This window comes from Meleagris gallopavo, chromosome 1 (genome assembly GCF_905368555.1).
Source record: "Meleagris gallopavo chromosome 1, MGAL_WU_HG_1.1, whole genome shotgun sequence".
NCBI classification, from domain to species: Eukaryota; Metazoa; Chordata; class Aves; order Galliformes; family Phasianidae; genus Meleagris; species Meleagris gallopavo.
This window is the reverse complement of record NC_139404.1, coordinates 124,270,405-124,287,081: the sequence shown is the minus strand read 5'-3', so window position 1 is coordinate 124,287,081 and position 16,677 is coordinate 124,270,405. Positions and strand designations below refer to the sequence as shown.

General features: G+C 36.9%; 1 protein-coding gene across 3 annotated transcripts in view; it reads left to right on the top strand.

Moving 5' to 3' along the window:
* The window catches only part of STS (steroid sulfatase), a 111,061-nt gene that overhangs the window by 74,620 nt on the left and 19,764 nt on the right, over positions 1-16,677 (top strand). For all 3 annotated transcript variants that reach the window (XM_085212728.1, XM_085212710.1, XM_085212720.1), the window contains one exon: positions 1,885-2,006. In XM_085212728.1, coding sequence (XP_085068854.1) covers positions 1,885-2,006 — 122 coding nt within the window. The remainder of the gene's footprint in view (positions 1-1,884; positions 2,007-16,677) is intronic.

The window sequence follows — 16,677 nt, the reverse complement described above, 5'->3', positions numbered from 1 at the left end:
GTGCAGGAAATGGCAGGGCAGGACATATGTAGAACATGAAAAATTAGTCAGACTTGCACTGAGACATCCCTTACAAACAGGAACTCTGTTAAACCTAAGCAGTTCAGACGATTCTAAATGAGGGCAGATCTTATGCATTTCATTTTAATATTTCTTGAGTAAAGTCTCAGGCTTATATATTTTCATAAAACTAGCAAATGTGGGCTATACTTTATACAAGACTACTAGAGATATATTACTGGAAACTTTTTCTCCTTCAAGAATCTGTAGAACAAGGTGTATGCACTAGACATGAATCTGTCCTGCTCTCAGCTTTACACTGGCCAGGCTTGCAGGGGCAAAACCAGAGTGAATAACTCAGAGAAGAAAACATCACAAATTGAAAATGTATCCCCTTGCTGCCAAGAATTTCACAGTTAAATCTAGATCAAGGCTTAAGAAAGTGGAATTTGTGCCCATCTTGTAGTAGTTATGAAACAGATCTTATATAGTCATGAAAATTGACAGGTATTTAGATATTTAAGAGTTTATAAAATCTTTTTACAAAATATTGATCAAAATGTTTAAAAAAATACTTACCTGCTGATCTGTATACCTGCACAAATGAACTTCATGTGAAACTTCTTGTAAAATTTGTAATTCACACAAAGTATTAAATGCAGATTGTTATTTCTCTCTCATCAGCTGATTCCTGCAATTCATTAGCTTAGTTTATGGAAACATTTGACTGACTTGATTGTTATATAACTGCATTTCAATGCAAATTGACATACTTTTTCAAAATATCATCAATGTTGTCCAGCAGCGGAAAGATAATTTATACATGTATTGCTCAAAAAGTAATGCCTCCTATTTATTTTCATATTTCATATTGCAAAAGATACAAAGACCACAATAACACTATTTGAGCAAATTTTAAGCTACAAAACACTATTTTTAAACATAGTTATAACCACTAGCAATGGTCAAAAGCCTGCATGCTGCTTGAATAAAAATCTGTACCAACAGAGGTGACTCACAGTTGCTATTGCCACTGCTGAATCATGCTACCCACCACCTCATTCTGCTCACATCTACTGTTTGGTCTCTATAAACATTCAGCAAGTGTTGATAAATGTCAGTAGGAGCTATTTTTTCTGCATGGAGGAATTAAATTACACACATTTGCTTCATATGCACTTCCATGTCAGATACCATTTTGTCAGACTACCCCCCTGCTGTTGCAGAGCAACAAAATGTAATAGAATATTGGCAGGAAGGTACTGCCATACTACCAACATTTGCTTCTGGCATTGTGGCCCAATATAATAAATTAGGAGACATTATCTTTGGAACAGCCCTTGTATTTGTGTGTGCATGTGTACTTGTGTGTGTGTTTATATGTTGTTGATAAACACTTATACATAGTTAATTTTCAACTTTGAAATCACTAGTTCTGCGTTAAACTCTGGTATTCGTAATTTACTGAACACAGTTATTACCACTGCTTCAGGGAATGCAAGCACAGTGTAGCAGAGATTTGTCTGGTCTTAGCTGTTACTTCAACCAGACTAATTCCAAGCAACTTGAGCAGCTATATATTTACATGCAGAGGGCTATGTTTTAGCAGTTTACACACGTATGTCTGATCTCATTCTCAGCAAGAAAAAAGTGGGAGGAAGAAGCAATCATTCCTAGTGGCAAAATATAAAAATAATGTTTCTTTAAATAATGTAGAAATCAAAGAGGAAGTGCACTTGAAGGTTTTCCAAAAGGATCAATTGGAAGTAACCATTCAAATCATGAGAGGTAAATTTCGAGACATGAAAATGCACAGTTATAATATCTTCACAAAAAGGGGAAGTTTGGATTATTCTTCTGAATTTGAAATGCTTTATTATTCAGAATTATTGATGGACATGATCTGATGCCTTTACTTCAAGGGAAAGTTATCCGGTCGAAGCATGAATTTCTCTTCCATTACTGTAATGCATATTTAAATGCAGTGCGCTGGCATCCAGGAAACAGTAAGTAACCTCACCTATTCAAACTTTAAATATTTAATATAATTATTATTGCATCTCAAAAAGAATAATGAAAAAGCCTGCGACTATAGTAACAAATAAATTGCTTAAAATATTTAACCATTCTTCATTATTTTTTTCACTTTTCATTTGCTAAAATACACCTATTTACAGAGCCATTTCACTGTCTTACATTTACTTACTGCTGTGCATTAATATTACATTCGAAGACAATATAGCAATCTATTTTTTAAATTTGCCTGAAAGATAGTCTGTTTTTCAGAACAAAGTAGTCAAGGTTAACTGTTACATCTGTCTAAAAATATACAGATAATAGGATGTCTTGCTGAGTAACAGCTTGAGTATGATGCCAGCCTGGCCATTTTTACTACTGAAATAATGAAGTATGGAAGTATCATTGAGTCATAGTCATTATTCAGTAATTTAATTCAGGATTATACATAACCTTTTCATGCTTTTTATGAACTAAATAAAGCCTTGCCTACTTATCCTCTCCTTCTTAACCGAAAGCTCACTATTTCTGATAACATTGTCCAAAATAATTAGAGCATGTTTCCCTTCCCATAAAAATCTCAGGACTGAATGAAATTAACTGTGTGTTTTTCACATATCAGTAAACATTCAAAGTTACTTATATTACTGCTTAAAAATTGAAGATTTGAAACAACTCTTTGATGTAGCATTTTTGGTTAAGATAACTGTTATACGTAATATTTTCCCTTTTTCTAGTTTCAAGACTAAGGTAGAGTGTAAGCCTGCAGATGACCAATAAGACCAATTTTCCAACTCATTTTAATTCTACAAATTAAGTTATTTTCCAAAGCACTTAAAGTAAAAAAAAAAAAAAAGCTACATCAGTGTTTTGTATTTATTACAACTTTGCCTATACATCTTGCATTTGATGAGTAATCATAAGGAAGAACAAAACAATAGGAAAATGTGTTTATCTAGGGTCATTTTTTTTATCTGTGGTTGGATGTAACTATTCTGCTTCAGAGAGACATAGGCAGAGCTCCAGGCAGGCAGAAGTTTTTTCTCACTAGTACGCATTTGTGAGACGAAGTAACCCCTTATCTGAGCAAAGGATCAACTTTGTTAATCACTGAAGGGGAGTTTAATGAGAAATGAAGGGGAGCGATGATGAGGGACTAGTCTATTTTGTTTACTGAGGGAAAACAGTTTAGAGTGTGATTTTCCTTATATCCTTCCTCCAAAGCAAGTGAATCATAAAGCCTATTCAGAATCTGGCAATAACATTGTCATAAGACTGGCATATTTCAGAATGGAATCACATTTTGTCAGCCTATTATATAGTTTGAGAATAAACAATAGTTCAATATTTATTTCTGCTTTCTTTTGTATCTGACCCATAGAATTGTTCTCCTTCAGTTTTACTTGTTCAACCTCAGATCTTCAGAAATATCTTTTCAATGTAGACAATACAATCATATTTTTAAATGTATTTATTGCAGTAAGCTAAAGTTTTGTGCCTATTTATCTCTCTCTCGTGTGTTATTGTTGTATAGAGACAAATATACTTGCATTACAGCTGCATGCACCCTGATACTATCAGCATTGTGAGTACTCGTGGAAAAATGAGTATGATTGTTTTTTTCTTCTGATATCTCAGCAACATGAAGTAATTGAAAAGCTCAAAGTGTAATATGTTACTAGTTAGTGTATTAGTTGTTCTGTAGTCTTTCTCCACAGCTCTTTTTTTTTTTCCACACCTGATCACAGAGTTCATTGACAGGCACAATTTCTGCAAATACCAAGTGACATTATATTTTCGTGTATGAAAAATGAAAACAGCTTTTTTTTTTTTTTTTTTTTTTTGAGAAGCCATTATTTCAGTCATTTAATTCAAACTTTGGAAGAGTTTTTTCCAAGCAACAAAGACTTAAACTAGAAGTATCCTGTAGCAACAGCTCATTCAATATACTTAGGAACACATCCAAGAAAGCAGATGAATCTACTTTCATTAAGAATAGGCTGGATAATTAAGCAGTTTTCATTTAACCTCAGCTAAAGTATGATCAATTTCAAGTATATAAGGCTTCAGTATTAAGGTAGATCTGCTCATCCTTCCTATGTCTAGATATATCCATGTCTTACATATCTTGTGGCCTAATAAGTTCCACATTCTTCTATGAGCACACACATTTTCCAGTATCCAGAAATGGCTGCAACATCTCACATCCGATAGTTGTGTCTTTCCAATGACTGTGATCAAATAAACAGAACTCAATTCACAAAGGACTAGCAGAAGCAGATACTTAATATTCTTAAGAATAGTCTTGAAAATTATACCTTATGTAAGAATAAAACAGCAAATTATTGAGAAAAACATCGGGAACTATTATTGTCTCTTTCTGTTTACTGTAAGAAGTCTTTTAGACCATGGAAGACTTGTGTTTTTCTAGGGCTGTATTTCCTAGATAGTTAACTACACTGATTTCAACTACTTTGAAACTGTATAAAAACATGCAGCCTATTGATTATGCCTGTACATATGGGCCAAACGCTGACCAACTCTGCCTCTCACTAGGACTGAAGCCTCTCACAAAGTTTAGTGGAAGACATTGTGACTATGTGGAATGAATAATCCCAGCTAGGGATTGTTAGGACCCCTAATAAGGATGTACCACTGGACTATCTTCTGCACTGGTCTAGACCATTATTAGAAGAACCCAATTGACTGACTACATTACAGATTGATGGTCCCTTCTTCATCACATATGTAATTTCTCTTAATAAGTGTATTTTTTTTAATCACAAAACAGCAATGCAGAAAAGAGAACTTAAGAATTTATGATCAAAAGAAGTGTGACCAGCAGGCTAAGGGAGATGATCCTGCCCGTCTACTCTGCAGTGGTCTGGTCTCACCTGAAGTACTGCATGCAGATTTATGTCCTCAATACAAGACAGGCATAGAGCTGTTGGGGAGCATTCAGAGGAGGGCCAGAAAAATGATCCAGTGGATGGATTGCGTCTCTTACAAGGACAAGCTGAAAGAGCTGGGGCTGTTCAGCATAGAGAAGAGAAGGCTCCAAGGCGACCTGATAGCAACCTTTCAATATCTAAAGGGGAGCTTTTGGAAAGAAGGAACAAACTGTTAGCAGTGTCTGTGGTGACAGGACAAGGAGAAACGGTTTCAGATTTAAAAGGGGAGACTTAGGTTGGATGTGAGGAAAAAGTCTTTTATGGTGAGCACTGGAACAGGTTGCCCAGAGACGTAGTGGATGCCCCATTCCAGGAGACTTTCCAGGTCAGGCTGGACCAGGCGCTGAGCACCCTGTTCTAGCTATGGCTGTCCCCATTCATTTCAGGGGATTTGGACTAGATGACCTTTAAAGATCCTTCCCAAAGCTAAGGATTCTGCAATTCTATGATTGTAACTGCTAAGGAATATGTTATTTTTTATTAATTAAAGTGCAACTTATTCTAAACATATAGAAAAAGAACATATATTTCCCATAAACATTTATTACTGCTTATATTCTCATTATTTCTTAATTTTTCTTTTTTTTTCTTCAGGAAAGTCTTCGTTTGTATGTCAGCCTCAGCTTGTATATTTCTTTTTTTTTTTCCCCTAGATAGTAAAGCATAGGTTTAGCTTTGATCCTAAGGAAAAATTGAAAACTGGTCTGCATACACCAGGGAGTGAGAGGGGAACAAGAGTTCTGCTTAGTCAATCAGTCTTCTGTTGCCTGCATCACTCCACAATTAGCTTAATAACTCTATATTTGATGTTGTTAGATTTCTGCTGTCCTTCAGTAAAAAAATGAAAAATTCTTTTGGCTTTATTTTTGAATCCTTTTGGCTATATAATATGAGACAGAGAAATTTGGTGTAGGTAAAATTTATAGTATTTGCATACCTTTCCCTGCTTGCATGTTTCTAAAGTCTGACTTCAGCAGGTGTGCTTCTCACACAGAATGGCCTGGGTTGAAAAGGACTACAATGATCATCCACTTTCCGGGTAATTATAGGCCTGTCAGCCTCACCTCCGTCCCTGGAAAGGTGATGGAACAGCTTGTGCTGGATACCATCTCCAGACAACTGGGAGAAAAGGAGGTTATCAGGAGTAGTCAGCATGGGTTCACCAAGGGCAGGTCGTGCTCGACCAACTTGGTGGCCTTCTATGATGCTGTCACATGCTGGGTGGATGGGGGAAGAGCGGTAGATGTAGTCTACCTTGATTTTAGAAAGGCGTTTGATACTGTCTCCCACGACATCCTTAACAAAGCTGAGGAAGTGTGGGATAGACGAGTGGACATGAGGTGGGTTGAGAATTGGCTGACTGGCAGAGCGCAGAGGGTCGTCGTTGGTGGTGCAGAGTCTGGCTGGAGACCTGTGACCAGTGGTGTCCCCCAGGGGTCTGTGCTGGGTCCGGTCTTGTTCAACATCTTCATCAATGACCTTGATGAGGGGATAGTGGCCACCCTCAGCAAGTTTGCTGATGATACGAAGTTGGGAGGATTGGCTGACACGCCTGAAGGCTGTGCTGCCATTCAGCGAGACCTGGACAGGCTGGAGAGCTGGGCAGTAAGAAACAGGATGAGGTTCAACACAAGCAAGTGTAGGGTCTTACACCTAGGGAGGAATAATTGCATGCACCAATACAGGCTGGGGGATGAGCTGCTGGAGAGGAGCTCTGCAGAGAGGGACCTGGGCGTCATGGTGGATGATAGGTTGGCCATGAGCCAAAAAGGCCAATGGCATTCTGGGGTGCATTAAGAAGAGCGTGTCCAGCAGGTCGAGAGAGGTGATCCTCCCCCTCTACTCTGCCCTGGTAAGGCCTCATCTGGAGTACTGTGTCCAGTTCTGGGCTCCCCAGTACAAAAAAGACAGGGATCTCTTGGAAAGAGTCCAGCGGAGGGCCACAAAGATGGTGAAGGGCCTGGAGCATCTCCCCTATGAAGAAAGGCTAAGTGACCTGGGTCTGTTTAGCCTTGAGAAAAGAAGACTGAGAGGGGACCTGATCCAGGTTTATAAATATCTGAGGTGTGGCAGCCATAGTGGTGAGGCCAGTCTCTTTTCAGTGGTACGTGGAGACAGGACGAGGGGAAACGGACATAAGCTGCAGCACAGGAAGTTTCGCACAAATATGCATAAGAACTTCTTCACGGTGAGGGTGACGGAGCACTGGAACAGGCTGCCCAGGGAGGTTGTGGAGTCTCCTTCTCTGGAGATATTCAAGTCTCGCCTGGACGCCTACCTGTGCGACCTGTTGTAGGGAACCTGCTTTGGCAGGGGGGTTGGTCTTGATGATCTCTAGAGGTCCCTTCCAACCCCTACAATTCTGTGATTCTGTAATTTCAACCCTCCTGCTATGTCCAGGGTCACCAACCAGTAGACCAGACTGCCCAGAGCCACATCCAGCCTGACCTTGAATGTCTTCAGGGATGGGGCATCCACAGCCTGCTTGGGCAATCTGTTCCAGTGCGTCACCACCCTCTGTGTGAAAAACTTCCTCCTAATATCTCACCTAAACCTCCCCTGTCTGTTTAAAACCATTCCCCCTTGTCCTATCACTATCCACCCTCATAAACAGCCATTTCCCCTCCTGTTTATTTGCTTCCTTCAATCATTGAAATGTCACAGTGAGGTCTTCCCGGAGCCTTCTCTTCTCCAAGCTAAGCAATCCCAGTTCCCTTAACCTTTCCTCATAGGAGAGATGCTCCAGCCCTCTGATCATCTTAGTGCCCCTCCTTTGGACCCACTCCAAGAGCTCCACGTCCTTGCTGTACCGGGGGCCCCAGTCCTGGATGCAGTACTCCAGATGGGACCTCACAAGAGCCAAGTAGAGGGGGACAATCACCTCCCTCTCCCTGCTGGCCACCCCTTTTTTAACACAATTGACCTTCTGGGCTGCAAGTACACACTTCTTGTTCATGTACAGCTTCTCGTCTACCAGGACCCCCAAGTCCTTCTCCAAGGGCTGCTCTCAAGGAGATCTTCCCCCAGCTTTTATAAATACTTGAGATTGCCCTGACCCAAGTGCACCCAGCACTTGATTTTATTTAACCTCATAGGTTTTCATGGGCCCATTTCTCCAGCCTATCCAGGTCCCTCTGGATGGCTTCCCTTCCTTCCATTGTATCAACTGCAGCACTCAGCTTGGTGTTATCTACAAACTTGCTGAGGATGCACTCAATACCATCATCTATGTTGTTAATAAAGATGTTGAAGAGCACCGGTCCCAAGACCCCTGAGGGACACCGCTTGTGATCAGCCTCCATCCTGATACAGAGCCATTGAGCACAACCCTTTGGCTGCATCCAGCCAGCCAGTTCCTAATCCATCAAACAGTCCATCCTTCAAATCCACACCTCTCCAATTTAGAGAGAAGGATTTGATGAGGGACCATATCAAAGGCTTTGCAGAAGCCTCATAGACACATGAACCCTAACACTTGTGATAAGGCCTTGAAAACAATAAACACATACAGTCCAAATTATTGGAAGATGACTTCCTGTTACTCTGAAACCTGACATATATCTGTAATTGCTTATGTACATATTGGAAGATCTTAAAGCAGTGTCAGCAAAGTACTGTGATTTTCCATTTTCAGTGCATATTCTCCACAATTTCCTGGTGCACCATGTAAGTACCAAAATACAAAAGCAGCAGATGTGAAGAAAAAAAATTAGCTTTTCATTCTGCTTAGTCTGGTGTAATTACTTAGGGTTTTTAGTCATCAACATTCAAATTTAAAACAAATCAGGTATAAGTTCTGCCTTGAATTTCTTAAGCTGAGATGTCCAGAGTTTCGTATAGAGCTCTGTTAGTTGTGTGTATCAGATAATGCTTTGGCATAATTTAACTCTTATCACACATTCTTCTGCTAGTGCAGATAGACTGATACTTGTGTACTTGCTAAAGCTATAATTTAGCCTAACTGAATGCTAAAAAATATCAAGAGCTCTGTCTCTAGCATATTAGTGGCCTATGAATCAGTACTATTAAAAATGCATTGCTATGACAACTTAATTATAAGGAGAAAATTCATCAGATACAGTGCAAATCTTCAGCTGAAGGGAACTATTGCATCTTTCAGGTTATTCTGACTGTGGGCAAAATTTGAATTTGATAAGGAGGGAATATATTGTAACCCTGTTTAATAAACATTGAAAAATCTGATGCAGTACAGCTTGTATTATAAAGAAGTAATAACATTCACAATATTTTGTTACTTATAATACAAATACTATAATATTTCTGATAAATGCTACAGTGACTGTGCTGGTAACGCTTTACATTTTCTACTTCAAAATGGATTTCATTATTCAGTAGAAGCTATTTTTATTCCAAGAAAAGGGAGGAATATAAACATGTAATACGTTTGCATTATTATGAAAATATTTAGTGACTTGTGTGCTAGATTTCTGTGCTAGTAAATGACTATAAAATTGGCATTTTAGAATTATTTGCTTCCATATGCTGAAATTGTCATTCAGTAAAAACAAAAAAAGGAACAAGAGATGTGCTATAGCAAGTTCAACTGAGGCACAGTAGACTATAGAATCAAACTGGGACATCGTATATATATAATGATTTTTAAAGGCTGTAGAATTTCACTGAAAATCTTTACTTCAGTATACATGAAAAAAATCTTTGTTTCAGCAAGTGAGGATAGGATGGACATTATTATTATGTAATTATATTATTATTATTATTATATAAATACAGTATTAAAAATGATCTTATCTATCTATGCACACTTGTCTTCTACAAAGGACAGAATAATCAGTTTACAAATGTCGAGATCTAATGTACCAGGGATCACCAGGAAGACTGTAAAGCTATTAAATGATAAGTCCTTATAATATTTTTGAAAGTCTGATAAGTCTAAATGGTGATATGCTCTGTTATCTGATATTTTAGCCAAAGATTTTTGCTGAAATAGCATGTTTAATACAAGGTAATGCTAGGTAAAGACTTTCCTCTGAACGCTGAAGCTTATATTACTCCTTGAAAGTGCATTAACTGCAATCCAAGGTATATCTTCAGTCCATTCAGTTTGAGAAATGTGTCATTCAAAACCATTGCCCAGGTGGTGAGAATGTGTCAGAATATTACCTCTGAAAGGAAGTTTTCATAAAACTGAGCTCTATCTAGCCTATGAGCATATGAGCATAGCTCTCATGAAAATTTTCAATTAGCTTCACTTAAAAAATAGGATGCTTTCAATTATTGCTTATTCTGAGTTTCTTGTGTCTTGGGATCAATTACAATTGCTGACAATAGCGCAATCAAATTCAGCGCAATCAAATTCACCATTCAGGGATTCTTTCGATGTTATTATAGAATTCATAGCTATTGTGATTACCAGATATTGCCGTGCCGTCCAACATCCAGTTTTCCACAGTATTCCATGACAGATATTTTGTTCTTCATATAGGGATGAGGACATCTTTCTAGTCATGTATTTAATGTTTTCTGCAGCATCAGTTGTTACACAATTAAAACAATAAAAACAATGAGGAATATTTTCTATTTTGCAAGTTTTATTCCAGTAAGTGGGAAAATATACAGAATCCGTTTTTTTAGAGAGGTTCATCTACAGAACAAAAGAAGTTAAGTTCATAATAAAGAGAAGACAAAGCAGGAAAGATCTGCTTAGAAGTACCATTTTAAAATGACTTGTAATAGGTATTGCCTTTTATGTGAGATGGAATTAAAATAATATTCACTTCTGAAGAAGTGAGAGTAAGAAAAGGAATGCTTTGCATTTTTCCTTACCCTTGAAAGGAGTATGTTATTCATACTGTAAAGTGTAGTAACGCTTGCATTGTTATTAAAGAGGAATCACATTATTTACAGAATCATTCTTACTTTCATTTTTATTAATATCATATTGAGTCTCAATAACTAAAAATTGTGGAATGAATTTGTATGCTTAAAGAATGCCCATTTGTGAACACAATGTTGACGTTTGGGGGGTTGGACTCAATGAGCTCTAGAGGTCCCTTCCAGCCTTTACAGTTCTATGATTTTGTGATTCTTTGATTAGAGAGTATTCAGCGGACAGAGTCTGGGTGGATGCTGAAAACTGAGAAACACTATGATGTTCTATATAACAAATCTGAAAATCTTATTTCAGCTATCAAATTCCCAGTGAAAGAGTAGATAGTTGAAGCTAGTTTTTGTCTGCAGCAAGTGGAAATGCATTAGTTCGTAATTGAAAGCTTTTGGATTAAAAATGGTGGCAATATGACTTCTGTTTAAAAAATCTGTCCCTTTCTTGTTTGGCCCTTTTTGAGCATTTAAGAAAGAAAACCTTTCACAGGTTATCCACACAGTTCTCTCTGGTGAACAGTGATAAGACCCAAGGGAAGAATGGGATGGATCTGCATGAGGAAAAGTTCAGGTTGGGGATTAGGAAAAGGTTCTTCACCAGAGAGTGGTCAGACACTGAAAAAAAGCTCCCAAGAGCAGTGGTCACGGCACCAAGTCTGCTGGAATTCAAGAAGCATTTGGACAATGCTCTCAGACACAGGGTTTGAATTTTGAATGGTCCTGTGTGGGGACACGGCTTGGATACAGTGATCTTCACTGTTACCTTCCAACTTGTTATAGTCTATGATTCTACTATTCTATCTCCAAATATTTATTATTTGAAATATATTACTCATTGTTCTACCCTCTAACATAATAAAGAATGTTCAGTGTATACATTTTCTGAAGCCTCGTAAGTAGGTTTTCTACCTCTAACTCATTAATTTCAAAGTAATAAGAAAGTAGTTGTTCTTTGTGTTCGTTGATGTACCGTGAATGAATGTTACACAGGTTCATAAGTAAACAGTCAGGTGTGGTTGTCATACCCATTTGCGGAACCTATACCCTTGCGTAGGTGTTTCCTGTTCTTTTGCTTGCTTGCTTTGTGGTGAACCAAGGACGCTGGTGCAGATTAGTAAGTATTCACATCGTCTGCAAGAATGCCAACAGTTATCGTTTCTTGCTTTTATTGCTGAACAATACAAAAGAAGATAAACTTAATAGAAAATTGATCTAGGAAGTGACCATCTTCTTTTGCAGAGCACCGTTAGAAGGAGAGATAATAGTACCATGTGACCATCACTGTCATCAAAGAAACATTTTGTTGTCTTACAATGAAATACCTTTTTTAAATCAAATCTTATCACAACAATTTCCTACTTATTCTCAGAAAATAAATGCTTTGAAAGGATGAGAAATAAGGGATTTGAGAAGAAAGATTTTCCTATTGTCACAAAGATTTTTGCTTTCTATTTAGGATAGACTTCTTCAGTTATAGTAAAATTGATGCAAGAACAGTTTTTGTCTGAGAGAGCCATTCCACCAGCAAAAGACCATGTTAAATGTCCTTTGACTCAGACATTATACACACAGACCTTCTTTCAGTGATCATATAATACTGCTTTCATCATATAAAAATAGCAACCATAACATACTTGGCTATCGATTCCAAGATATTCTGACCTAAATTAGTAATGTTCTTAGTGAACAGAGAAAGGTTGACAGGTTTCAGTGATCATAAAAAGGCAAAAGCATTTAAAGTAGCTAATTCAGTATTATTTAAACTTCAGCATGAATGGCTTCCTGTCAGATACTGTGTCATGCACTTATGACAGTAAAAAGGAAAAAAAAAAAAAGGATTTCAGATTTTTTTTTTTTCTGTATACTTTACAGCTAACACTTCAGTAAGAAAAAAGGTCTGAGTTAGAATACTAGTCTGGTTGTTGTTGGTTTTTTTTTTTTTTTTTCCTATTCAGATGGTTAATGAGAGTAAAAACAAACACATATAATAACAAGTTCATAAGAGCAGCTAAAAATGTGCTGTAAATTTCAAAAATGAATTTCATCTTACCAAATAAGATAAAATGTGCTCCTTAAACAATTTCTAGAGCATTTCACTCCTAAAAATATCTTCCATTCATTGTTGCATTTGAGTCTGCAGCATTCTGTTTGTCACGTTCAGAACATAGCTCAGATTCATCCTAATCTAAAAATCAGATTCAAATGGCATTTGTCATCTTAAGCAATGATTTTCAGGGGTAGTAGTTTTTGCATGAACAATCCACCTGAAATATCCTGCATGCCTCAGCCTCTGCCATGCTATTACACCTAGAAAAGTAAGCAAAGAATTGGCTTACTGGAGAAATTCCCTGGAAGCCTGACTGTCAAGAGTTGGATCAATTCTCAGTAAGTTAGAAAAGACCATGCTATGAAGCACTGAAAAAATATTTACAGATAAAAACAGTGCAGAATACTCAGAGAGTAGGTTCATGTGGACAATATTATGCTGGTCGTCATGTGTGCCTGTGAACAATATGCACTCTTTAAGTGTAGGAGCTTTCTGTATGTAAGTCCTCATTAGTACTTCAGAAGGCCAAAAGAATAAGGAATCTCTATAAATGTCATCAGCTTGTGAAAGGCTCATGTCTCAGTACAATGATATTCCTGTTGATTTTAGAAATTTGTATTTGACCTCAAAGAATTAGGGGATATATAATACATTAAATGCATTAATAGGTTTATTTTAGCACAAGAATAATTCCTGAACACAAATGTCCAAGTTTAGTTTCATGGTTAGTGGCAGTGTAATCTGTCAGTGGATAGAACAGAAACTGAACCGCAAAAATACAGGTTGTTTGTTCATCTGCTTCTGTTCATTCAGGCATGCCTCAGCAGAACTGCTAGGTCATTTAGAAGTTCTGGTATGTCGAGAATACCAAGTAGCTCAAAACATCAAGACTATATAGAAGCAACAAAAAGCTGACATAGAACACCATGCAGATGTTTACAAGGAGTCTGAAATGATCAAGAAAAAGTACTGAAAAATGCTTTGACTAGATTTTGGAATTTGATACTAAACAGATTTTACAGTACCTCTAGTTCCTGAGCATTATCAAAAGCCTTTTACCCTCCTCCCTCATATTCACATACTAAAGTATTTCAGGCCTCTAGATAGGAAGTGTTTTAAGTTCTGCCTGTGCTTTTAAATAGTTTTATAGAATACCGATATTTGGGAAAAAAAAAGAAAGGGGAAAAACAAAAACAACAACAAAAGAAGCAGGACTAAATTCTGAAAAATATATTTGAACATTTGTAAATGGCAGGTAAAAGAAATTCTGTTACTCGTATTTCACAAAGTATTTTTGAATATGTGCTTTCAAAGAAGTTAATCCAGTTATAAGTGTACACATTTGAAGACAGGAAATTTGCAAAAGCAACATATTTCTGTGTCTCCTTAGCATAGGTTAAACTTGAAAAAAGTTAATAAATTATGTCATAGTGAAGTGAGAAAAGTAATTATTTGAATTCAGGAAAGGATTATTGCATTGGTAAGTATTCCTTGAATTTAGGATCTGGGAAATGCTTAGAACTAACAAGAGCAATATGTACATGCACAACTGCCTGAGTATTCTTCACCACGTAATTCTTCATATTGTAAAGCATATTGTAAATCTGTGTACAAGTCAGTATTCCATTCATAGAGCAGGTTTATGGCCATTGCAAGAAAGAGCTAACGACAGTCAACATAGTCATTGTCTAGACATACAAGAAAAATTGCGCACAACAATTGTGCTTTGTCTTTCCTAACAGATTTCAAGAATTTTGTTCAGTTTGTAGCTTCATTGACCTCAGATATATACTCACTCTTTGGTTAAATTTTGTATTTCTGTTGCTATGTATTCTGACGAGATGTATGAGAGCACACTATGTCTGCTCTCAGGTAGAGAGAGAAGCACATTTAGGAGGGCTTAAAGCATCTGTGTTCTTTGCTGATCCAAAGGTCTACATGGCTGTGTAACATGTCTGTACAGGGCATCTTACTCCTCCTCTGATAAAATTTGATATACACCTTGGAAAACAGTTGTAGAAGCCAACATTCTATTTTACATTTAGTTTTAGATTCTTTTTATGATAGATAGACAGAAACAATGTAGTGGTCCAAAATTCAGAAGTTAAAATCAGACAAACTTATGAGAATCAGCAAGACAGAGAAAGTTTTCAAAGTGAAGGTGAGGATTTGAGTGATAGGAAAATCGTTTACCAAATCTATCTGCCTGGCCTGATTTCCTTTTGAATGTAGTTTGATTGATCTAATCCTAAGTGAAATGCAGACTCCTTTCTATGTCTCCATGCCCTAAGTGCCAAGATCTTGGGTTAGAATACTAAGTATTGGCAAAGAAATAGAGATTAAGCTTGGGCCTGTGACCTAGATAATCTTAGAGGCTTTTTCCAACTTTGGTGATTCTATGATTCTCTGTTTAGCATGATTGCCAGCCCATTAGAAACATCTGGAAATATAAGAAAAATTTCTACAACTATGTAAACATATTGCCTGAATTTCTGTATTTTAGTTAGTCGCTTTACTGAGGTTGTTGTCACTATCTGTCTGTTCTCTTTTGGAGATTAGCATAGAAGAAGGAGACATTATAGAGAACACTATAATGTTAATAGAAAACACTATATTGAATAGAAAAATATATTATCCTTACTATTGTCACAGATCTTTAGAGAAATCAGCTAAATTGAGAGATGCAGACTGATTTTGCAGAGCTATGGATAAAAATTGTTTGTAAGTCTCAAAATCCAAAAAATAACTACCAGTACGTAGATGTTTGTATTTCACAATATCCTTTGAGTGCTGTCATCACTCTTAACTACAGTGGGAAGGGAGGGCATATATAAAATTTATGTCTTGTCAGATAACGCCAAAAGCATTTTCAGTTGTCTGGAGGAAGTACATCATGTAACTGAATGACTTTAGACAGCAAGCTGTTATTCTATTTATTTATATTCCTAAATCAAGGGGTTAAGCCCATTAACCTAAGCCATACTCTATAGGAGTATATTCTATGAGTAAAAAGAAGATAAAAAGGATTTCACACTCAAGTATGTGGCTGTCTTTGTCTAACTCAACTTTGTAACTGTCTTTTACTTATACCCAGACTTCATAGTGTTGCTATAACTAATTATAAATGTTGGATTAAATTTGTGACATAAGTGCACTCTTCAAAGATACTCTGAGCTAAACTAGAATTATTACATTGAATAACGGTTAGTTAAAAATAGAAGAGCAACACAAAGAGAAGAAACACTACTGGCGGCAGTGGTCCACCTAATCCTCCTACAACTGAGAATTTTAGATATTGGAAGAAAAAGTAAAAGAATTCATTTGCCATGGCAAAAAAAAAAAATAAATCCTTTGTGACCCTTGAAAGTGATAGGCTAAAAGTTTTAAGCTAGTAGTCATTTTTAGGATGAAAATCAGACACTACTTGAAATCTTAGCAGTTTTGTCTTCTTACACATAAAATTTAGGGAGATATATGGTATGAAAGATAATGGCTGGAGCTTCTCAGGTCTCTTACTGCTTATTTTCTGGTTTGAGATTAAATCACTCCAGAGTTGATTACATCTCAGCTGAGCACTCTGGTTATGTGTAGGAGTGTTCTATGCTGCTGAATCTCACCAGTGGGCCCAAGAAAGGCTTTGTTCAGATATAGATTCATGAACCAGATAGTCTGAAAGACACCTGGAGTTACCAGGACATGCTGGGTAGTATATTATGTAAAAAATAAATAAATAAAATTTAAAAGGAGTTTAAGAACATTTACAGATCCGTTCTTAAACAATTAGCTGATCACCCAAGTAGT